Source organism: Tinamus guttatus, unplaced genomic scaffold (assembly GCF_059628265.1).
Source record: "Tinamus guttatus ecotype Peru unplaced genomic scaffold, ASM5962826v1 Tinamus_guttatus_pri_ptg000813l, whole genome shotgun sequence".
Classification (NCBI taxonomy): Eukaryota; Metazoa; Chordata; class Aves; order Tinamiformes; family Tinamidae; genus Tinamus; species Tinamus guttatus.
The window spans coordinates 213564-238338 of record NW_028289347.1 but is presented as its reverse complement, the minus strand read 5'-3'; the positions used below and the strand labels follow the sequence as shown (position 1 = coordinate 238338).

Below are 24775 nucleotides of genomic sequence, written 5' to 3'. Positions count from 1 at the left end.
AACATTGTTGGTAGCAAGGAGCACAAAAGGAAAGAAACACCTATTAAATCCCATGAACATGAAATGTAGGTAAAGCCATAAAGTTTATTTGTAGGCTATTATTTTTCTTTGAAGCTCAGTCTAGCTCAGATAAACCCATTCCTGAGAAGTACTGCACAATTATTCAGTCTCTCAACTTATTCAGGTTCAATCTTTCGTCTCAACTAAAGGGTCAAACCCTAGCTTAGTTGAAGTCAAGTGAAAAAACATTATTTAGGAAGAACTAAGATTTCTCCAAGCTTGTCTATATTCCTAAACAACACAAAATCTTGACCACTAAGCATCGATAATACAAGCAAATGGTAAAAAAGAATAGAACAAGTAACTTCTCTTCCCTCCTGCCCTCAATGAAAGCAAGAGAAAAAAAACAAGATCATTGAAATAATGTGAAAATTGAACAGAGGACCACAATCAAGTGTACTCACCTTTGCTGGTGTCGGCAATGGTGCAGAAGGGGCTGGAGAACAGGAAAATCCTTCTGTCAAACCCTCTAAAAGATCTTTTTCACTCATAGGCTATCATTGAATAAAAAGACAAATAAAAAAGTCTTTTTACCTATTAAAAGTATTAGTTCAGTCACAAGACAAGAATTCCATGGTATATCTCCATTTTAGAAGCAGATACTAGGAAATCTTACTAATGTTTAAGTAAGTAATTAACAGATAAAACAGTTATTTGGATATTTACTTATTTACCTGAGATTTTTCTTCAGGTTTTGGCAAGAGTGGTTTTCCATCTTTATCCTACAAAAGACAAAGCCTCTTACATTAAGAAGTCCTTAAATGACCACGCAGACCAAGTATTTTGAGAAAATGCACAGAACGAAACTACGCTTTGAGCATTTACTGCTGTTATGCAAAGTGTCATACTCAAATACAGGTCCCGTACCTTAAAAATATAGCTGAGTGCTGAAAAGCAGGATCCAAAACATAGGATCCTGAGCTCCCCTATTTATTGTTTCCACTTCCACAGAATTGGCATGTTTTATATGTAAATTCCCAACTTCCAGCTTTATATCAGTATTCCTAGATGCTGAGTGCAAAAGGGCTGCAGCTTCTCCAAGTGGCAGCTGTGGCAGGTGTTGCATGGGTCTTGGGTAGACCCAAGCCACCTGCTTGTGCCAAATAAGTCATGTGGCGATGCTTATAAATATACCAACCCTATGTGTTTTCCAGTAGGGATAAGCAATTACAATGTGTTAATTTTTCTCAAGCACAGAAAGCTAATGAAAGACTCCAAGTTCACTAATCTTAATCAAAATTATTTATGAGTAGATACCTGCACCTACACCTGCACCTAATGAAAGGTGTTAGATACTCGGGAACTATAAACCAATTTTTAACGGTATAAAAATGCCTGAAGTAAAAAAGAACATTCAATAATGAAATGGAGCTTCAGCTCGATATATACTGAAGAATGAAAGTAAGCAAGCAAGACTAATACAACACACTAATTACTTTTGCTTCTCTTAATCTGTACTCTGGAGGAATTGTTTCTTCATCTTCACCCAGTTTTTTGCAGTCTTCCTGTTTGGTTTTCTCCTAAAAGGGCAATAATAATAATAATAATAATAATAATAATAATAATAATAATAATAATAATAAGCATACCCTGGCATGGATATGAGCAAGTTTTAAGTGTCTTCAGTCTACTGATTCTGATTACTTTTTAAATTCAGTCTGACTACCAAATAAAAATCTCAAGGAAATTAAAAGAGCCCTTTTGAGAAGGAGATGACTTCCTAACCCGTTTTTTCTTTGCCTGTTTCTTTCTGCATAAATCAGGATTAACTCTAGCTATCTCAGAAAAGATCCACAGAGTTAAGTAAATAGACAAATACAGACCAATAAGCACCGTACCTCTGAGCCCTAATGGCTCAGAGCCCCTTGGCTTGAAATGCAACAGCTATCTGGACTACATGCAAATAAAGGCTGAGCAGAGAAAGTGGTAGCCAGGTCCACAAAGGATTAACTCTATAAAAAGTCCATTGGAAGAAGACAACTTAAAACAATCTTAAGAAAGCGAATTTTGACATTTTCTACTGGCAGCGTCAGTATACCAGGAGAGCTGTCCACTATTTTTCACTGCTTTTGATATCATCTTGCTCATGATCTGGGGTTGCAAAAGGAGGCATTCAGAGTATGAACAGCATCCCACAATACAAAATAAAGGTATTTCAAGATACAGGTATCTCTCTTAAAATTATACTGTCACTGAAAAAAAAACAGAAATACTTCCATGCAGTAGTCCTAATTTAAGCAGCTCCTCACAAGCTTGATTTCTTTTAAAAGAGGGCTAAGCTGCGTGCTATTTCTAATACATTTTAGTTCTGCTTTGCCTCAGCACTAAGACACTAAGCAGAACAATGGGTTTCACATGTAAATTTTGCTTTAAAACAGTGAAAAAAATCTCTCTAAATTTTTTAGCTAGAGCAAATAAAACAGCCCTGAATACAACTACATCAACAAGGTATTGTCCTGAATTCCGTGTATTTTTCTACCTTGACTTTATCCACAGCAGGCTCCTTCTCGTCTGGGTCAGGCTCCCTCTTTCCCAAACTACTAGACAAGGCTTCCAGCGCTTCATCTGCCTCGTGACCAACCTGTAAGAATACGGAGAGAGTCAAACAGAACCCTCAGTTTGGAATTCAGTTGCAGCTGAAGCAACATGCTCATACAGACACACTATCACCTTTAGGCACACATTAAATAAAAGCAAATATTGAGAAATAAAAAAAACTGTAATGCCTCTCTCCACAGCTGTTTTTGCATGTTTGGTATCTGCTCAGTTCAAGGTACAAGGGAAATTCGAGAGACATTCGCTCCGTTTTGTAGAATTTGTCTTTTATTGCAGTCTTTATTGAGTCGGCAAACAGCATCTCTTTTACATCATTAAAGGCTAGAAAAAAATATGACAATCGACAGTCTTTCTCAGTTAAGAAGAATAAAGGAATTCCCTGTTCAGTTTGTATTTCACTTGTACCATGTTACTCGGAAGGCACTCAGGCTTTGCTGGGAATTGGCAGGCTTCAGAATTAAGTCATAGGAATCTGAAGAGGTCACCCAACTGGAGATCTAGTCTGGTCAGCTGGCTCTCAAGTTTCAATCTTGTAACTATGACCCACATCTTAAAAGAAGGATGTCTGCTTAAACTTAAAAAAATGTATTTTGGACTTAATCGCATTCTATCAGGTGAGCCATTTAACAGTGTTCTGATTATCTTTATTTACTCCTCCCAGTCACAGACTGATTGGCTTTAATTACACTAACTTCACTTAGTTCTTTAACAATCAGGTTCTGCAATAAATGTTTCCTTACTATGTCTGAAGCCAGTAAGAAAGGCATGACCTCAGATACAAAGTTTCCTCCGACACATTGGCTTCACTCAAAAACCTCTCAGGAGCAAACTCCCAGTAACTCTGGGACATACAATAAATGTAGTTCACATGTGGTTCAGTAGGTAGCTCGTGCAACGGAGAGCAAAAACACACAAACCAACAAACCACTCCTATTGGCTTAGCTACATGGAAAGTATTCGAAATGTTGAGCATCAAGTTAGTAGTCAGTACAATCTTTGCCACCTTACTGCAAGAAGTGCCAGTGTGTTACAGAGATCTATAAGATAATTAACTCTGAAGAGGAAAATTACCCACTACTTAAATAAGCCCTTGAAAATACGCTATATCGTTGCATAAAAAGGCAGTGAGTTTTCCTTTAGCACCAGCTGAGATAGCCAAGTACTCACTGAAGAAACCTTTGATGGAGCTGAAGCCTGTACAGTGCAAGCTGCAGCACAAGGAACCACTTCATCCTTAGTAGTTTTTGCAGGCACAGGAGCTGAAGGCTTCTGAAACAGAACAAGTGCACTGTATTTTACTGACTGTGCTAATAAACATAATGTACTCTTTGAATAACAAAGCACAAACAAGAAAAAGAAGGGCTCAATTTCTAGCTAGAAGTCCTTCAATTTAACATTAAACTAGAGTTTTCAACACAAGCAATAACTGTGAAATATTGCACATTCCACTGAAGGCAAACAAAACAAAAACACACAAAAAAAAAGAATAAAAAAAGGAAAATATTTTTCCTGAAACAGCAGCAGCATTAATGCTCCTCTGCAACGTTACCAGTATCAGCATTGTTACAAAGAAGAGAGATGCACCTCAGGCACGCTGCCGGGCTTCGATGGTTTGGCTTGTACTGCAGGCTGTGCAGGGCAGGCAAAGTCTTTGGAAAATTCATCGGCAAGATCAGATTCACTCAAAGGCTGCAAAAAAGGACATATGTAGTGTAAGTAACTCACTGATTTTTTTTTCCTAATCATTTATTTTCCCCAAGGATTACCATTCAACTTTTCCAGAAGCAGACAAATTCTTGTAGTTTATGCAGAAATAATCCATCATTTTTACAGGCAAGACTGAATGAACATCACAGTGCATAAAGTTAGGAAAAAAGCATACTGTTTAGCTTGTTTAGTCCCTGCTGACATCCAATGGTTTCTCCTGTGAATGTTTCAGGAAGTGGCAAACAAAATCCACTTGTATTTCCCTATGCTATCACCCGCGGCTGATGCTCCTCTGCCCCTTCAAACTGATGTCTACATCTAAATGTAGAAGTCTTTTGTAGGAGGGATTCACTTCACTTGCAATGCACAGTCTACTTGGTTAAATTCCTATTATGTAAAAAGTAATTCCTAAAAAGAGTCTCTTACCACTTCTCTCTCTCACTTTTCCTCCATCATCTGTCAAGAGTCCTAAGTATTCATAAAAAGTCTGACATGAAGCTCCACTTTTCATGGCCACTGAGTAACTCGTTAAACCACATTAAAAAAAAAAAAAAAAAACCAAAACCCAGAAACATTTAGGCCTAACAGCTTTATTCACAAAAGTAACTCCACCGCATGTACTTAAAAGTATGTGTAATAGAAGCCTAAAAGAACAAAAGCTCTGGCTGAAATCATAAGGATGAAGATATTTTTATTCACCACAGATCAAGAAAGAACCGACTAAAGGTTTTTCAACTAGTAACATAACTTCATCCTGCTGCTTTTGACTTCACAACTTTCAGTTAGTGACAAACACATCTTGTTCAAAGCTGTCTTCCCTAAACTATAAATAGAGAAGCTAGTTCAGAGAAACATCCTTCTATGTATTTCTTAACACACCCCTGTGATTTACTTACAGAACAAATAATCAATTACATTTATGTCTCAGATTGATACTGGGTAGAAAATCAGGGCAATATTTATTCTCCTGCTAGTCGTTTAATTCTGTTGGTTCAAGGTCTCAATTCTGAGCTCAGGTCCTGTTTTGATTTTGTATTTGACATGACACAAATTAAGAAGCAACTCCCTCATGCTACGTTCGTCTTCTAGAGGATTTTTATGTACATAAATTTTATATATACATCTTTTTTCTCTGCCTCCCATCAAACCAGAGGGCTTACTATTTAAACATCCATGTCTGGTTCCCTCAGAACATAACTGATCCCTCTCTTTTCCCTTATTTTTGGCAAGTGTTCTTCTGTGAAGTCTGTCACACATCATCCATCTGGATGATTAATTGTCTAAGATCTGATAGACACCAATTTATAAAGACTTAAAGTCTTTTCATCATTGTCTTTGCACTTCTCCATATTTCAAAATTGAATAATGCAGATGACTTCTTGTTTCTGCTAAAAAGGCACAGTCTCATTCTTGCTCAGATTTGGACTGACCTTTATGTTTGTTTCAGAAGAATAGAGATTACTTGTACTTTTCCAGTTCTAGCCCAGATATGTTGATAGCACTCCTCATACCAAAGTATTTCCAAAACAAAGCCTTTCATTTCTTCAGTGCACTTTTTTTCCCTAATTTTTGCTTTCTTCCTGCATATCTTCAATTAACCTTCATAACTCTCAACATATTTTGCACATTCTGGGCCATACCAGGGATACCTTTTGCAAAGTTAAAGTGGTTCTCTGTGATCAGAAAAATGTCCACAACAGCTTTTTCTCCTTTCAGTCATATTCCATATCATCTGATAACTAGAGGAAGTGGTCAAGAAAACGGAAGATTTCCTTGTCTCATTTCTCTCTTTCCCTTAACAGTGCCAGCATATTCTTATAACCTTACATTAACTTCTCATTACAGTTTTATTTTGCATTAACAGCCTTTCCTGTAACTCCACAGTGTCAGGGTAATTTCTTTTCTCCTCCTGTGAACTCTTTAATCACCATAACTGAATTTCAGTACAACAAGCTTCCACTTAGCACTTGAAAGCATGAGGTTTTGTGCAAAGAAGTAAACACATAAGAACATTAAGAGATGTACATAACTCTACAGAGAGAAGTGATGACAGAGAGAGAAAACAGGGCGTCTATTCACATACTTATAATACTGTCAGTTTTCTAACCTTAGGTATTTCTTCAGGTTTTGGTAATATCGGTTTTCCATCTTTATCCTAGAAGTAAAAAATATAAATACTGTTGATATCTTTCCATATAAGAAGGGTTATGCTCAGCAGTCACCAGCACAATAATGTAAGCGACACAGTAACAGGGGCACCCCCACACAGAGGTAATCCTTACAGGGCCTGGTAAGTGGGCAGGAAACCAACTGATATGCCAGTATGATACAAAATGTGCAAAGAGTCTGAAAATACTGTTCATTACTGTATTTTCCTTTGGCAAAATCAAGTATCAATATACAGCAGAAATTAACCCAGTAGTAAAGCATGCTTTGAGTGCGAAAGACAAAACTTTTGCATATGAACTAAAACAGGGTTAAATCCTCGACCTGTAGTTAGAGGGTCTTGAAATCTCTGAGAGAAGGACAACTGCTCCACTCAAAACAAAATGTTAACATTCAGCTCCAGCAAGGCCAGTTATATGATATCTTTGTTAAGATCAATGAGAATAATCATGGCAGAATCTTTTGCTTCTGTAAATTAAATGGAATCGCCCTGAAAATAGATCTCAATGTTTTTATTTTCTTGACTAACCCTGAAAAAATCCACATCATTTCAAGTGACAACATCTCAAGGCTAGATCACAAAAGGATGCCTAAGAGAACTGCTAAAAAGAGAATGTGGAAGCTGGAAAATCTGACATTTTCTGAGGACACCTGATAAATCAAGTTATGCCCTTGAAAGAAGGGAAAGAATCCAGAGACACAGAAATGACCAAAAGGGAAAAGCTGTAGACTGAAACCTATTACTGATTATTTTCCCCATATACGTCCCTTATCAATGACCAGAAAGGGGGAAGAAGACAGTCACCTATTTACAGGGCAATAGAATGATTAAAACTTACCAACTCTGGCTTAAGCCTGTATTCTGGAGGTATTGTATCATCACGCTCTCCTTGCTTTTTTTCTTTCTTCTCTTTAGCTTTTATCTAAAGACAAAAATACTCAGAGAAATTCCCAGGAAGGCTTAAAACACAGGTGACTTCACTATCAAGATTATTCTGCCTACAACTCAAAGAAGTACTAGCATCATTTTAAAATATATATATAAATAAAAGATAGTCAAATGTCTCTATTAATATCGAATTTACCTCATAAAAATAATCTTTACTTAAGGATCAATCCAATCCATAAATATGACTATTATTTTAAATTCTAAACCATTGCAGACACTGTTCAGAGTGAGATTTCCTTGGCTAAAATCACCACCTTGACTACTTAAGCCATAGTGCTGAATCTTTTGTCTGCTAAAGCTACTGAAAAGAACTGAAACAGGCAGGCAGGTTAGAGACAAAGTTAAACAAAACTAAACTAAAAATCCAAAATTTACCAAGCCAAGATAGGGCTACCGTTCAAACTTTGGAAAAACACCTGAGGAGACAGAGGGAAAATACCAGAGCCAAATAAGAAAAACAATACAGACTGGTAGGACAAGGAAAACTCCCACCACAAAATAAAAACTCTCTTCAAAGAAAATCAACAGTAAACATGCAACAGAAAAAGCCTGTTACAAACTGTACCCAAATACTTGGGAAAAAACAGAGAAAATAAAGCAAATGTGAAGCAAACTATACATACAAATACATGCATAACATTAAAAGGACAGATGACTATCTTCTATCCTAACTGCAACCTCTTGGTTGTTAATTTCTTGATTTTCTTAATCACATTAGACTGTGATATTTCTTAGGACTTTCATATTTAAGTAACTTCTTTTTTTTAATATTATTATGTTACACAGTTGCATGGTATGTATCAGAAAGACACCATAACGCCATGAGGGGGTTGCAAAAAAATCTTTAAAAGCAAATAAAGTAAAGGCATACCTCTGACACCTCTACAATAGTGCTAAGATCTTCTTCGGGTTCTGGTTCAGGTTCACCAAGAGTATCAAGAAGAGCTTCCATTGCATCATCTTTGATTTCCTGTATTTAAGAAAACATGTAAATCACCTTGTTATTTCCATAAAATGACACAGGCTTTATCTCATATGTATCTTTTATGCTGTATATGATGCTCATGCAAACAGCCAACACCATATGGGTCATTTCTGCTTGGCTTCCCCTGATTTTCTGAACATCAGATTGCAGCATATTGTAAATTCTGTGACCAAACCACCACAGACTCAAAGAAATCAACTAGTCAGAGACAGACTATCCATACCTCTTCGGATTTTGTTTTCTTCTCCTTAGGAGGAGCAGAGCTTTTGACTGAACTTGCTGCTTCTACTTGAACGATCTCTCCTTCCTTACTTGGTTTCTTTTATACACAGGCCAGATGACAAAGTGAGAGATACAGTTACAGGGAAGTTTGCAAAAAATAAAATAAATAAATAAGGAGAAGAAAAAAGCAAAAGCATCAAGATAACTTTAAAGTAACATATAAAGATAATAATGGCAATACTTTACAGCAATAAAGTTATGTAAAAAATATCAATACCTCTGTCACTGTTTCCTTCCTTTCTTCAGTAGAAGCAGTACTACAGGTAAAATCAGATGATAGGGCATCTGCAAGCTCATCATCTGTCATTGGCTTCTGAGCAAGAAATTGCAAACCAGGTTACAATTACTAGAACTCAAATATCAACGCAGTCAAACTTAGTTTAAAATCTGAGCATGCTCCGTGTGTGCTCACATGGCCTCATAAGCACATGTTGCTGTTGCAATTTTGAGATGCCATAAGAAATAGTAATAACAAAAAATATTCCCCCCTCATTTGCTGGTGTATTTTTTCTATGTTATATTTATGAACTGTGAAATTAAACTGGTTTACAGAATGATCTTGTTAATTAAAGAAATTCTGGTAGACTTTGCTAGAGACATATCAAGCTACTCCTGCATAGCTACTATTTCCCACTTTACCTTTATTATGCCCAAAATATCAACAAGCACTAGACTGAATTGTTTTAGCTTCCATCAGTGACCTAGAAGTTTCCATTTCTTTATTAATTCTGCGTTAAATCCTACACATATTATTCTATATTATTTTGCGTTAAATCCTACTATTTTTAATACTATTCATTTCAACTGCCAGGTCCAGGGCCCCCTCCCACTTCCCGGAAATTTTGATGGCAGAATACTTTTTAATTTTTTCAGGAATCCAATGCTAACATTGACTTATTTTGACCTTGCAAAATTGGAAAAAAAAAAAAAAAAGTCTTGCCTCAGAACGTTCATCTTTTTTTGGTGGAACTCCATCTTTGCTGTCCACTTTGCTCTAAAAGAGGAATTAGTTTAGGAATTAGCTTTATGGTGAATGGCACAAATGAAACATTAAAAAAAAGGCACAATATACAAATATAAGAAGAAAACATGCATAAATAATTGTTCTGTTCACCTCACTTACCTTCAACAATTTAACATACTCTGGAGGGAGGCTACCTTCCCGCTTACCCAGTTCCTCTAAGTACTTATTAGAAATACCTTCCTGTGAAAATAATGCAGAGATTACTATTTTTGTAATTATTATTTTTGTAAACTTTTGTTTATTGAGCAGCTTGTTGTTTGTAATGTAAGGCTTTCTACAGTGATAGATTTGGAAAGAAAGCATGAGGGCTGGGTAGGTCAGAAAGCCAGGCGTGGAGCTGATCAGACAGTATCATGCACATGCATTTCAACTAGCTTCAACATCTATCGAAACTCTGCATCTCCACAGGCAGTTTCCTTTTGCAGCTATTTAAGTTATTTCAGTGTCTCAGGCCATGGATTTAGATTGAATTTGATACAGAATTTAGATCGAATTTTAACTATTTATAAATTCTGAAGTTTTTGCCACTGGTGGAAGTTTTCACCTTTTGTAAATCTGTTAGAGACCATGCTTACAAGTCAGTGAAAAGAACAGTTAACTTTGACGTCACTATTTCTACAACAATATATAACTACATCATTTCTGTATTACTGCAAACAATGTTAAAATGCAACTGTGTGAACCCTATTTTACTTATTGGCAAACCAAAGTGACAATCACTGGATAAATGTAATAGTGAGGAATTCTACATATATTTTAGAGATGAATCTTCTAAATAGAAGAAAAAAATATATATAGATATAAAATACCGTAACTTCTGGACCAGTGTAAACTGGACCAGCAGGTGCATCTTCTTCAGGTCCACCCAGAGTATCTATTAGGCTATCCAGTGCAGACTCATCCATAGCAGGCTGAAAAAGAAGCAAAGGGTTACAGAAGTTATTATTCTGCGCAAAGAAAATCAAAATCTGAATCATGTGGGGCATTTATAGATAACTCCAGGAAACAAAACTAAAAGCTCATTCTGAGCAAGTCCACTGTTTTCAATCAGGCTTGTTCTAAAACTTCTTCCTCAATGTCATTAACAAAATTACTTTTACTTACATACCAAACTGATATATCTATACTTACACACAAACCTATGCTTACAGAAACATAACTGAAAAGGAAATTTAATTAGCTTTTTGTTGACAGCATTACTAGATGCAGTAAAAAGTGAGTCTAAACAAATCCCAATTAAATAAAACATAAATGGCATGCCCATATTCTGTTAAGTATTCCCTCAGGTATTCCCTTCACCACCATACATAACTAGTATCACCACACACAATTACTCTACAGGAATACTTCAGCAATTGCCACTTCAGTTTCTTTAAACTGCTAAATGGACAAAACTGAAGTGCTGCAGACAGACATTTTCACAAGGGAAGCATTTTTCTGGGGCTCTATTTACCTCAGTGCTCAACTCATCAGCTGTAGTAGCCACACTTGCAGGTGCAGTTGGTGCTGGGGAAGTTGCAACAGCTGCACCACCCGATACGGACTTATGTTCAGACTTAGCCTGGAGAAATAAGAGACAACATTATTATATGACCTTATGTAAAAAATTCCTAAGACGGACTAAATAAAACGGAGATGTTCCAGTCAGGTATGTGTAACCTCTTTCTGCTGTTCTAAGCTTCCACAAAAGCAGATAAAGGCTAGTTCTACCTACTAGTTGAGTGGTCAGAAAGACGGTTAGGCACGATTTGCTGGGTAATACCAAGCCTAAGCTAAAAAGTTCAACTCAGAGGGTGCATGTCTGTATTTCTTTGGACTTAGAAATAGGCTAATAAACCCACAGAGCTTCAAGGAGCAAGGAGTGAGCTCACCATTTACAGGCAATAATATGTAGATGTGTTCTGCTTCCAGCATAATTCTACTGTGAAAAAGAAGCATGTAGTTTTAACACTTTACCTCTTTCTTTTATTTTGACAGTAAAAGAAGTCTGTGATGCAAAGGGATTATGAAGCCCTTTCTGAGCCTCTTTAGAAAGCTTTCATTTACACCTGAGTTGCTTTGAAGCTTGGTAGTTCTCCATACACCATTAATACCAGCAACAGATACACCTCAGATAGACTGAAAATTGACTATTGCTTCAGCGAGTTAGGTGCATGCTAGGAGCAACAAATAATGCAGATTTCTGCATTACTGACATTCTCATTTACTGGTAAAAAGACAGGAGTTGTAATAGGATTGCAGAAATCCTCTATCTCTTATGGCCTTGTTACTCAAACACACATGGAGCAGACGTCCTAAAGGTCCAGACTTGAACTCTGCTACACGTTTTTCCTCCAGCTTTTTATTCTGCACACTTCTCTGAAATGATCCCTCCTCACTCTTTTCCCTAACCTTTCTCCTCCCAGTTTTCTTCAGAGCCTGGCAGCCAGGGACCATGGGCTGCACACTGCAAGCTGCTAGCTTACGTGGCTTTTCATGTTCAGAGCAGACACTGCAATTACAAAACATGACTCAAACACCCCACAGATAAAAGGAGCTCTACTGCAAAAGTGCTCATAATAATTAAAAATATATAAACAAAAATAATTAAAAAATAAGGTCCTATCTGTTCACCTTGCAGTAGTTAAAAAGGCAAAGGAAAAACTGCAAAGAATTAACTATACACAACTAATTGCAAGGAACTTGAGAAAAAGATGGCATGAATGGCAGAGTATCCCCAGATATGCAATACATCGTTACAGGTTTGTAACCAAAATAAGAATCCTAATGTGATTTGTTTGGCTAAGAGCCAGAAGAGTTCATAAAAAAACAGATATGTGATGAAGACAAAAGGTGGATGCACATCAGGATCAGCAAACAACTGGCTTAATGATCTTATGATTGGACTCCATGATCTTGAAGGTCTTTTCCAACCATAATGATCCCATGATTCTAGTTACTGCAAAGTACCAACATCAGTTGACTGTGCAGCTTTATCTGCCCTACAGCTGATGCTTACCATTACTAATAATTATTTATGCCATCATAAATAAGCTGGAAATGGTATATTCAGTACGTTTTTTTAAAGTAGTAAGCATACGCTAAGGTTTCTGAAGCCTGAAATTTGGAAGCAGCACAAAGGAGGTGTGTGATACACACCTTTAAAAACAGCACAGTTTAAGAGCTTTTCTACATCGTGATTTCTCTGGCCCAACCTGGTTTTACATCTTTCAGCAAAAGAGAGTCTTGATTTAGATCTCCTTTCCCTGCAACAATGTAAGTAATAAAAAGTAATAAAAAATGAATTGCTACTTTTACCTTTGCTAGTTCTATGGAGGTTGGTTGGGAGGGTTGATCAGTTTGACTTGTAGTTTCTTTTCCTGCATTATTGATTTTAGAAGCTGTTGTCACAGAAGGTCCAATTTGTTCTTTTCCCTGTACAAAAGTAAACACATTGCTAGGCATTTCTCGGGATATTGTTTATTCATTTGTTTTTAACAAAAGAGAGAAAGAAGAAAAATAACACAAGAAACCCGAAAAGGCAAATATGTATATATAAAACTTACATCACTGCTTTCTTTTTGCTTCCCTTCAGTGGGCTGTTTAGCTTGAGAGTCTGTTGGCTGTCATTAAATAAAAATTTGAGATTGTTTATCCTTAACACCACTCACTGCAATGAAATAGGGTCTAAATACATCTACAAATAAAACATTCAACTTACTGGTAGTCACTACATAGGAAATAATATTCCCTGTCAACTAGGAATTAAGTAAACTCAGGATACATAAAGGAAGGTGCACTTCCTGCCTAGAGCACACACCCTGAAGCGGATAATCCTTTAAGCATTTATCTACATAGGGCTTTAACAGTAAAGGTGAAAGCCAAGGTTGTATCACTGCAGCTGTACTTTCAAAATGAGAGGGTCTTTTAAGGAGCTCTTATATTACTTTATTTTTAGCCAGCTATGCAAACCCCTCCCTCCCTGACACACACATGCAGTTTTAGAGAAGGCAGTAATAATTCATCTTTCAAACTATATTCACAGGAGAAGGCACAGTTCACATTCATCTGGAGAAGTTGGCACATGCACAGCCACAGCTAGAAACTGTGAGGAGCAAAAACCTGTGTACAGTACTTTCTACTGGAAGCTTATCCTTAATGGTATTTTAAATTATGTTTTCAGACAGTCAAAAGTGAAATGGGATTCAAGCTTTCTTATAAACTCTTGCACTAAGACTCCCTACTTCCTCCTGTTTAGACTGAAATAACTTCGCTTGCCTGCTTTGAATTTGGAGAGGTTTTTCATTTGCTGGGGAAAGGAGGTTGCTTGCTTTTACTTAAGATAGTTTATTTCCTCTTTAAAAGCTCCCCATATGTTTCTCTGTTTTCTTTGGGCATAAATAAGGAAAAAAAAAGTGGTAAAAAGGGGAGGAAAATGAACTTTGATATTCCTTAAAATATATCAATCAATTTAGGTTCCTGATTACTTAAGGAAAAAGCAGATATCTGATACCTGGGCATAGTCGGATCAACCATTCAGAAAAATTAAAAAACCTACTCTCTCTTTCCCTACTTCTTCCTACATGCACATAACCTCAGTAAGCAAGAGCTGGATATGAATCTGACTGTTCAAGGAGCTGCGAAGCGCCAAGCACCCCAGCTGGGCTCCCACAGCCTGTCTCCACCCGCCAGCTGCTGAGCTCTTCTGCACACACGTGTGGGTGTCTCTGTCCATGCAGCAGGTTCACACCGGCCCGTAGGAGCAGGGCATTCAGCCTGTCCTTTCACAGGCAGACAGAAACCACCAAGGGGCAAGGGAAGTTCCTACCTCGGTTGACTGGGCGGTTTTTCCAGGTTCTGCTTTGGTTGTTGGTGTGGGCTGAAATGTAAGCAGGGTACACATAGAGATTAACATGCTTGGTTATGTTTAACTGATCGCTTCATTAACATAGGAATATTTTTATATCAGATTCATACTTGTGAGCACGTGCATTACACAACTAATATATAATGCTTTGATTTTTTGGCAGTTTCTAAGACTCTGGTATACAACTCCAAATGCACACATATATCTCATATGAATATTTAACTACAGGAGTGAAGCAGAGGAGAAGGAGGAATTTAAATGTAATAAACCCCTGAAATAGTGTTTGCAGCAACAGCACAAATATCTATTCCTACAATCTGCCTCAAGTCAAGGCAAAGAAAACATTAAATTAATCCTAACAGAAACAGGTAAGAATAAAGACTGAAAAGCAAAAGGCTCATTATATTTGATACGAAAAGGGAAACATAAAAATGATAGACTCTTCATCTTTTTTTTTTTAATTTAACTGTGCTACGATTAACATTAGAAGAGGCAATGTGGCTACTGGAAAGTCATGTGGGGACTCGGAAGGACGGCTGCTGACTAATGCAAGAGCCTCATAAGTCCTGGCTGCAGAGTCCCTGGCAGAAAACACGAACTCAGACTGTAATCTGATCCACTGCTGCTGGAAACAGCACCAAGTGGAAAGACTTTCGAGTTTGATAGACAGAGAGAGAGAGGGAGAGAGAGAGAGGTACATCCACATATCCGCCACGCGCCAGAGCATTCCCGAGCCAGCATCCTCCCTGCACTTCTGCTCATGCCGACCAGGGACTCCAGTGCCACAGTTAGCTGCATGACCCATGCACACAGCAAGAGCCGTTTCAGAAGCTGCCAAAGAAACACAGACAAAATCTTCCCTGCCTTTATAGTACACTGAATATATTTAAAGTTGCTAAAAGACAAATAATAAACATTTTTAACCACCTATTCAAAGTGAAACAAGAAAAATCTAACTAGCCCCTAATTTAAAAATGAGATTTGCCAACTGCAGTTTTGCAAGTTTGTCTCACCTCAGGTGCCGAACATGAATTACTGTTTAGATATATCCAGCTTGTATTTGCTACCTGAGTATCCACAAAAATTTGCTCATCATTTTTTAATGCAGGGATTCACATCCTAATGCAGAACCATTTGGTTGTGAAATCCTGAGCACGTATGAGGAGCTACCCAGGCATAAACTGGACAAAGGTCCTAAAGCAGCATGCCACAGCGAAGAACCCAACACCCCACAACATTCAGCCGAGGACAGCATAAATCCCAATAGCAAACTATTACTACAGATGAAGGTAAAAAAATATCCTTCCCTGCAAACCAGAAAACTAATAATAGCAAAAATGAAAATTGCTCAACCTCCAGATTCTCCCCTTTGGATTTCATCTTCGTTTGAATCCTGAATAAAACATGGTACTTTCACTCCTAATTTATGTATGACTCCCCTACATATATGTTTACCATATGGTTAATTCAAAGACACACACACCTATGTGCACCTGTAGAGTACTCAACCCCATATCTAAAAGGTAATCCTAATTTTCAGTTTGTAGCTTGAGAAGGTTGGATATATTTGTACACCAACTAAAGGAAAAAGTCATTCATTCATGTTGGTAGCCAGGGCACAGATAATGCCACAGAAGTGAGAGAATGTGGCTCAGAAAATGTATGGTTTCAATAATTTTTGTCTTAACTTTAGTGGCTTAAAGGGCAGGTGGCAATGTGAAGAAGCATGACAAAAGATTGCAGTCAAAGGCTCTTAGCTCATGACTAATGTCTCCAGTGCGAACTGGTTAACGTTTTAATGGTGTAATTGAACTGCTTAGTTTATTTTATTAAGCAGGTTATGTTATTTGTTACTCTTGTACAGCTTTTAAATCTATAGAATTACTCATGCTATAAATTTATGACAATGCCGCAGAATACATGAACTCTTATGTGCAGTATTTGGTTCAAGACTATTTAACCGTACCTGAAGATGTTAAGGCCACATTAAAGCAAGTGGCTCTGAACACATGCTTGTGCATGCACTCAGAGACAGACCCTCCATTTGGACAGACTTCTAGCAATAACAAAGCTCAAATCTAACAACACAGTTTTATTTCTGGGCAAATCAAAGCAGAGCTCTCACATTTTCAGCAGGAGGCTGTGCACTGCAAGGCGACACTTAGTCATCCTTCAAACACAAAAAAATGAGAGCCAGAGCATCACCATAACATACACTGAATTCCTACAGAGAAGAGACATTCCACCTCCCCTTCTGCTACCTTGTCCCACTTGCACTGTGCCAGTACCTGAAGGACCACATGTTAATCTGGCCCAGGAAAATGGAAATTAGCCTGGGAAAGAGAAAAAAAAAAAAAAAACGGCAAAAAAAAGGGCAAAAAAAAAAAATCTCTTTCAGCTAGATCAGTTTTCTTATTCTTCTAATGACGCAGTGGCACAGATGACAACACCACCAAAAGGAAGAGAGCTGAACAGAAATGTTTTCCTTGATGCCACCTCACCTCCAAACCTCTGATCACCTCACTTAACCCTTTGGATATTGCCACAAAACAGAAATTCCACATTCCTCTCTCAGCTGCACTAACTCCCAGGTGCTTCAAGGTGGCAAAAACCACAAGAAACAAAGGAGGCAGTGTAGATCTGAGAGCTTAATAGGGGTCTGGATGATCTTTAGGGAAAGTGGTAGATATTCTTGGACAGAAAAAGGACACTTGGCCACAGCAAGCTATACAGTCAGAGCAGTTCGCTTGCAAGAAACTTGAGATCAGAAATTAAAGCTCCAGTGCTCCACAGCCATACTTCTTTTCAAAAACTACTCCTAAATGCAAATGACCTGCTTAACCAAGAAGGAAGGCATTAATAACACAGCACATGTAAGAGAAATCATTATACATGTGCAAATGCAGGACAGTGTTTCAGAGGTGTTTCAAAACGGTGTTTACCAATCTTACATCGCTGAAGCTTACACTTGTGTTGCTGTAGCTCTGTCGCATCTTGCAAGCACCAGCTTTAATGATTTCATTCTAAATATACCACATTTTTCTGAAGATTGTTTCAAATCATAACTAAGAAAGTATCTATTTTCAAATATTTGGCTGGATTCAGTAATAGAGAAAAACATGAGGAATTAACATGACACAAATGAGTTTGCTCACAAACACAAAAAGAATTTGAAACTGAAGACTAACAAGTATCTTTGTTTATAAGTAATAATCATCAAAGGAAAGGTTTAATTGTTGTCTACCTCACTGCTACAAATGTAAGTCTTACACAGTGTATGTGTGTGTGTGTGTGTGTGCGTGTGTGTAGGGAAAGGGTTATTAAAAAAATGACAAATATTAGCCTGCTGTAGCTATTAGTTCTGAAAGAAGATATTTGCAGATTTGCATACTCAAACAAGATCTAGGGTATTTAAAGGAGCAAGAGCTGAAAAGAAGGAAATAGATACTTCTTATGATGACTGCTTTGTTCAGAAAAGTTGAAAAGATTGTCCTTGCTCAAAGTCTACAAACAAGCAGTAACTTGTATACCTGGACGAAAATAGCTTCTGTTTCAGCAATATTAAAAACACAAAAAAGTGGCATTGCCTGTCAGTCAATAAATGGCCTCATAGCGCTTATCTCAATTAATGACCTGGCTGAATGAAGGTGTGCTTCCTCAGCAAGTCTGGATAATACTAGAATAAGAGGAAGCAGCAGGTAAACCAGAAGGTCGGGCTGCTGTTCAGAAAGAGGCCAGAGAGATGAAGTTCAACAGACACAAAAGGAGCCTTCACCTGGGATTGAGGAGCATCGCAGGCTGTGAGCTAGCGCAGAAGAAGACCTGGAGGTCCTCATGGGCAGTTGGTGGAACATGAGCCAGTGGCCCCCTTTGCAGTGAGGAGGGCTAGTTGCATTTTGGGCTGCTTCATTATTAAAAGCAGAGGCTGAGGCACTGCTGAGAGAAGTGACTATTTCCCTCTATTTTGCACTTCTGAGACAACATCTGAAGCATTACAGACAGCTTTTTGCTCCCCAAAACAACAACAAAAAAAAATGAAGGAGCTCAAACTGGCCAAGACAGGCTGTGCAACCTGCATGCAAGCAGGTACTCAGGCTTGCCTGACAGGGCCCTCAGCAGCCTGATGCAACTTCAGAGCTGTTCCTGCATAGCCTGGGTACTGAAACCAGCCACTTTCAGAGGCCCTTCCCAACCCCATGCTTGGCACTTTTCTTCATTTACACAAGGTGCAAACAAGTCCTAAACTTTACCACTGCACAAGTTCTTGCTGGTCGAAGTCTGATATTCAGTATTTTTTTTTTTTGGTTTTACTATTATGTTATGGAAAAAGAAATAACAAGGGAAGGACTGAATCATTGCTCATTACTTTAGATAATAGTCTTAGGCAACAGGAGCCTAAGTGAGGTTACAAATCTTTTCTCAAACAAAGTATAGGCATTGATGATACAACTTCAAAACTGAAAAAATTCTAGCCATTAAACAAGACAAAACAAGTGTGAAGGACAAGGAAAGGAAGCTGACAGGCAGACACATATGTATGACTAAGAAGATGAGACCGAACACCCACTAAAAGCTAAAAGTTGCCCTGAATCCTTCAAATATATGAAATTATCAATATGTAAATAACCCTGTAATGACATTGTGAGGAGAGCTCATGCATGTCACAAAATGCAACTGAATTGAAATTACAATCAGTATTGCTTTCACAAAGCCCTCCAAGTGTTCTTGGTAACATTTTTTTCAGGTATTTTGCAAAGCAGAAATTAAGCTGCAGATAAGAAATATGCAAAATAACAAAGTGAGTCAGTATTAAAACAAAAAAAAAGAAAAGAAGAAATTCCCTTGCATTATGCGTTTGTGCTTAGCTGAAAAATGAGTTTATTAGGAAATCAGACCTTTGTTTCAGATGGCTCCATAATATGTGTTTTTGATGCATCAGCAGAGGGGGATTGTTTCTGAGGAAGAAAGAGAAAAAGTTGAGTTATGTTTCACCTTTGTTGTATATAATTTATATTAATTAAGCACAGACATCCAACTAAAAATAAAGAATGATTTATTACTGAAAAAAAAATGAGTTACCATTTTAGATCTTTTGTATTGCCTGTATTTCTACAATACATTTATGCAGGTTTTCTACAGTATAATCCCCATGTATCTCATTACAGTATTTTCTTCTCTGACATGAACTGAAAGCAAATTTCATATCGAGTACTGAAACATTTGCATCCTGCTCTTCTGCTGAAACACTACACTTCCTGAGCAGGATCCTTGCACATCTCAGCTTCCTTCTTAAGGAAACTGGATTCTTGGATTTTCTTGCGTGAAATACAAAATATTTAAGACTAAATTTACAGACTCAATCATGCAGAGATAGGAAGGAATAATTACTATCACTACGTAACACAAGTCATGAAGTGTTTCAGCATATTATGCAACTCCTACACCGAAGCAGCAAATGCCAGTCTCTTCCTATCTTTAGTGATGTTACTCTCAGAGAAAAGAAGACACTTTACTTCCATTTTGAATGCAGAATATCCTTCTTATGCCAGAAAAGAAAGTTCCAATCGTCTTATCAATATGTTATACAGACACAATACCACCTCCCTCTTCCCACTTAATGTTTGTCTGCCTAGGCATCCCAGCAGCCGTGTTTGCCATCTCAATGTGCTCACAGTTTACGTTCAAAGAAATAACACAAATTCTTTCTAGACTTTTTTCCCCGCATATTTACTCATGTCACTTGCTCTATTAAAATAAATACTGAATGAACTCAGAAGCAGTATTCCATACAAAGGGTGGCTTCTTTCTTCCATAAAGAAAATTCTCTCATTTTAAACACCAAATCAAACTTTTAAGATACTTGGCTATTTTTAAATAGATTCGCCCAGCCTCTTCAAACCTTTTCATAGTACAAACATTCCTCAAGAATAATACAAGACGTAGAATGGATTTTAAAGGTACACTTATGCCAACCCACCTCAAGCCCCAAAACACAAGGGCAGAAATACCAGCAGTTTTAGTTAGCACAGTTGTCTTTAGGTCTAGAGACAATTTCTCATTACTTGATACTTACACTTTCTTTATGCTCTTACACAATTTCACTGAGTTGTGTGCATGTGTACTGGGTGCATGTATGGAAGAAAGTTAAATGGACTTCCAGCCAAACTGCAAACACCAGTCCTTTATTAACATAACTAATGATAATACAGGAAGTACGCTAAGTGGTTAATTATCACATACAAGAATGGCATGCAAAGTTTTTTCTGATTTTTTGCATGTCTCTGCAAGAAGTTTAATGACTAAACATATACCTGAGAGAATCCACGATTGCCATAATTTTAACAGTGGATAATTCCTGCTTCTATATATACACACATAAAGATTGATTATAACACATGAGAATTTCAGGAGGACTGAAGAAAAATCAACATGGGGACAGGGAACAAATATTAAGATCCATTTTTTATATATTTCAACCATCACCATCAGATAATCTGTAGGCAGAAAGGTCATACTTTTCTTATTCTGCCCAGTAACAGACTTTGCTTCCCTTTTCATTATTTCCTATTTAATTAATCTGAATTCCTTCTGGCTGACTAACAAGTATCTGTTCTACACCTCTTTACATTAGTCATCCTAATGACTTTTTACTTGATATATCACCATATCTTGCATGGCATGAATTATTTATCTGAGCCCTTCTCCCTTCCTCCCTCCCCTTGGAAAACTCCCACCAAATCTTTTTCTTCAACAGATTTAAATAGTCTTTGCAGTTTTGCTACAACAGCACCACACAAACCTCCAGAGACCCTCTAGCACGGCTCTACCTGACCGTGACAGTGCTACTTACCATCATGGTTGTTGTAACATCGATGCTCATAAGGCACTCTCATTTAAGGAGGTCTGTCTCAGAGGAAGCTTTACAGCTCTGTATCTTAGCATAAAATCTTTCTCAAAAACAAAACAAAACAAAACACCACTTCTCCTTCTTCCTGTGCTATCCAGATGAAGCACTTAGGGCGCGAGGAGGAGCTCTAGTTTAAATGCTCATGGAGGAGTAAGAAAAGTTTGAGATAATGGCAGTCCAGGAAATGGCTGCTGATCAACTGCTAAGCCGTCCTGCCCTGTAAATGCTTAGGGCTGGCAGAGAGGAGAAACGTACTTATCTTTTGCTGGGGACCCAGGCAGGGAGAGCAGGAGGGAGGGGTTGGCAGAGCACAGGGCACTTCCTGCTGCAGCTGACCTCATCTGTAAAGAAGGTGGCACAACACTGCGTGGATCTTCTTGGTTTGGCTCCCCCGTAGGCGGAGTTTGTCTTAGTTTCACTATGGGACACTTTTCGCCTGACGTTTTCCCCAACACTGTCCAGCCTCCCCCACGAAAGAACCCTGCAAGGAGGAAGGAGGTTCCTCCTCCTCACAGGGTGGTAACACAAGGTGCAGGCACCTAAATATTCGTTTGCTAACTACCATACAGCCTGTAAAGCCAATCTGACTTTTCAGTAAGGCCGCTTTGGGACGACATCCCTTTGCTGGGGGTTGTTCTAGTTCTCCCCGTCACAAGAGGCAGGCAGCAGCGGCCAAGAACAGCCCCGCGCGCTGCGCTCGCTGTGCTCCGACACGCCGGCGAGATGAGCCCCCGCTCCCGATGCGACGCACGGGCCGGGCGGTAAATATTAAAGTGTTGCCTGGTAACCAGCATAACTGCTGCCTGACGCAGGCCTCGGCGAGGGGCTGCCAGAGAGGGAGGCGCTCCCCACTCCTGGGGAGGGGGCAAGGCCCCGCCACCATCGGGACTCAACAAGCCCTGTCAGAAAAAGGTTAAATTTCCCAATCAAAAGCAGGAACAGTATGAGTTCAATTCGCCCTCAGGGTTGTAGGGTAAAGAGAGGAAAATCACCTAGGTGCTCCAGCAGAAACAGACGTGTTTTTCTCGTGCTACTGCAGACACCCCAGGGGGAAGAACCCATGACGGATGGAAATGTGAACATGACCCGCACGGAGGCCTGTCCCCGCTGCTGCTCCACATGCAGCTTGGGCGCACGGCCAGCGGCTCCGCTGCGGGCAGCTGCTCTGCAAGCAGCTGCATGAGGCCATCAGAGCTGCAAACGCAGAATCTGCCCAGAACAGGCACCCAAGAGCAGGCTTTTCCACAGAAAGAGGAAAAGAAGGGCTTGCTGACCCATCTTGGCAGCACACTGGGCCTACCAGATGCTGGAGGCTCTTGCAGCTCCCTGGCACTCTCTGTGCTTTGCTAATAACGCAGCCAGGCGACGTCACGAGCAGTGCAGAGGCTGCCAAGCAGATGCTACCAGCCCAGGCACTGTCACGCAAATATAAAGGCTGACCGAGGGACTTCAGCACACTGCTGACCCTGAGTGAGAGGGTGACGATTCAGGAAGGTCCCCTGGAAAAAAACAGGGGATCTAGTTTCAGCAAAAGAGAAGCAACACCCTAAGAAACTCATCTGCCAGATTGAGAGTCTTTATGTTGCTGCTGAAAGGGAAAGCCTAACAGGGGATGAAAAGAGAAAGCAATCTGAAAATGAACCTTAAAATAAAATAACTGCGAGTATTCAGGAAACAGGAAGGCAGAGCCTTTTGGAACAAAACAGCAGGTGAAGGAGGCCAGGAATGCTCTGGGTTACGGGAAGCTGGAAACTCCCTGCAGCTGCACCACACGTAGCACAGCAAGCCACCCGCAGAGCATCAACCACATGGGTGATTTTCAGAAATCTGGGCAGGAGAATTCATCACACTACAAAAGGTCACTGCCATCTTTCGAAAGCAGCAGCCAGATAACAACCTACCAGTCAGTCAACTTCAAAAACTGAAGAGATACTGAAATACTTAACAAGCAACCAATACATAAACACTTAACGTGACACCAAAAAAACAAGCATAAACAGATTTGTCAAGAATAAAGCACCGAATGCTTTTTAAACATGGTAACAAGCCTACCGGTTAAGAAAATATCTTCAGAGGGAACATCATGATGTTACTACAACATTTTTTACAGAACTTTAGGTGACTTTTTTTTTTAATAAATAAGCCAGAGAAATGTTTAGGTGACATTAGATTATAAACTTGCATTCGGCCTGCTTTCAAACTGGACAACATTTGAAGGGAGCCACTGAACAGATTTTTTAAAAGCTGGGTTGCTTTTGATGTTTCCAACAACATGTTTCAGGACAGAATAGCAAGCATCATTTTGAGAAATGTTGCTGGTATTTTGCAGAAAAAGACTCAACATGAAAATAATAAACTGGGAGGCAAAGTGCTACTACTTAGGCTGTAGAGGAAAAGGAAAGAGGGTAAAAGGAGGATGACACCTGATGTCCTGTCCTCTCTGGTCAGGGAGTCAAGGACAGGGGGAGCCAAAATGAGATAGGCTTTTTCCATAGCAAAGAATATGTGAAGCCCCATCAGAAAGACTTTTCTCACCACAAGACTAGCCTCTCAGTTGAAGCACCCGCACGGATGAACTGCAGCAGTCCCAGCGTGGGGAGATTTGAAACAGGTTAGACAAGTGCTTGCTCACTGACCTGCTCTGCGCACTCTGGGACAGCGGGCTCAGCGCCCACTTGATTACTCTTTGGATTTGCCGCCTTTGATATGCAAGTTGGGACTACTTCTCAGGCTTAGTGTTAAGACCATTTTGTCACTGCAGTATTGCTACTCTAGAGAGTGTAAGAGGGACAGAAGCAGGGAAAACTGTTCTGCCTTTTGAGCTGTTGATGTTGAATTAGGCCGTGAGGAAAAGTTTTTTAATAGGAAAGGTAAAACTGATCAACTCAGACAACCATATTTCTTTTGGAAATCTCAGGCTTTCAGCTAATTTTGCAGAGGTTTATACTAAAAACTTAACATATGGAGCAGCAGGACATAAGAATGCAGTTTGTATCTGCAGTCCCTTGTATGTTTACCTAGCACATTCTTTTACTATATCTCACAATATCATCTTTTTGTGAGGAGCTTCTGTGCAGAAGTAATGATTCCTTTTCTAAACAATTTAGATTACAAGTTCTAATGTATGTCACATGTGACGGGTGTGCCCATTTTATTTTTGGAGACTATTTTCATTGTTTGCAACTGCAAACATTGCACATTATGAACAAAGCTTATTGTCCAGGCCAACTGCTGAGTGGATAAATTAATATAAAAATAAAAGTCAAAAAACACACATTGGGAAAAGCTTTAAT

The 24775-nt window shown here is 38.8% G+C and overlaps 1 protein-coding gene across 1 annotated transcript in view; it reads right to left on the bottom strand.

Annotated features, from left to right (window-relative positions):
- CAST (calpastatin) overlaps positions 1-24775 on the bottom strand; it is a 54325-nt gene that overhangs the window by 7313 nt on the left and 22237 nt on the right. Inside the window, exons 4-22 of the mRNA XM_088537560.1 lie at positions 19471-19530; positions 14537-14587; positions 13275-13331; positions 13027-13143; positions 11183-11290; positions 10539-10640; positions 9829-9909; positions 9646-9699; positions 8923-9018; positions 8647-8742; positions 8310-8408; positions 7329-7412; positions 6431-6478; positions 4201-4305; positions 3784-3885; positions 2540-2641; positions 1497-1580; positions 735-782; positions 465-554 (exon numbers count right to left, since the gene is read on the bottom strand). Of these exons, the coding sequence (XP_088393686.1) occupies positions 465-554; positions 735-782; positions 1497-1580; positions 2540-2641; positions 3784-3885; positions 4201-4305; positions 6431-6478; positions 7329-7412; positions 8310-8408; positions 8647-8742; positions 8923-9018; positions 9646-9699; positions 9829-9909; positions 10539-10640; positions 11183-11290; positions 13027-13143; positions 13275-13331; positions 14537-14587; positions 19471-19530 (1584 nt within the window). The remainder of the gene's footprint in view (positions 1-464; positions 555-734; positions 783-1496; positions 1581-2539; positions 2642-3783; positions 3886-4200; positions 4306-6430; positions 6479-7328; positions 7413-8309; positions 8409-8646; positions 8743-8922; positions 9019-9645; positions 9700-9828; positions 9910-10538; positions 10641-11182; positions 11291-13026; positions 13144-13274; positions 13332-14536; positions 14588-19470; positions 19531-24775) is intronic.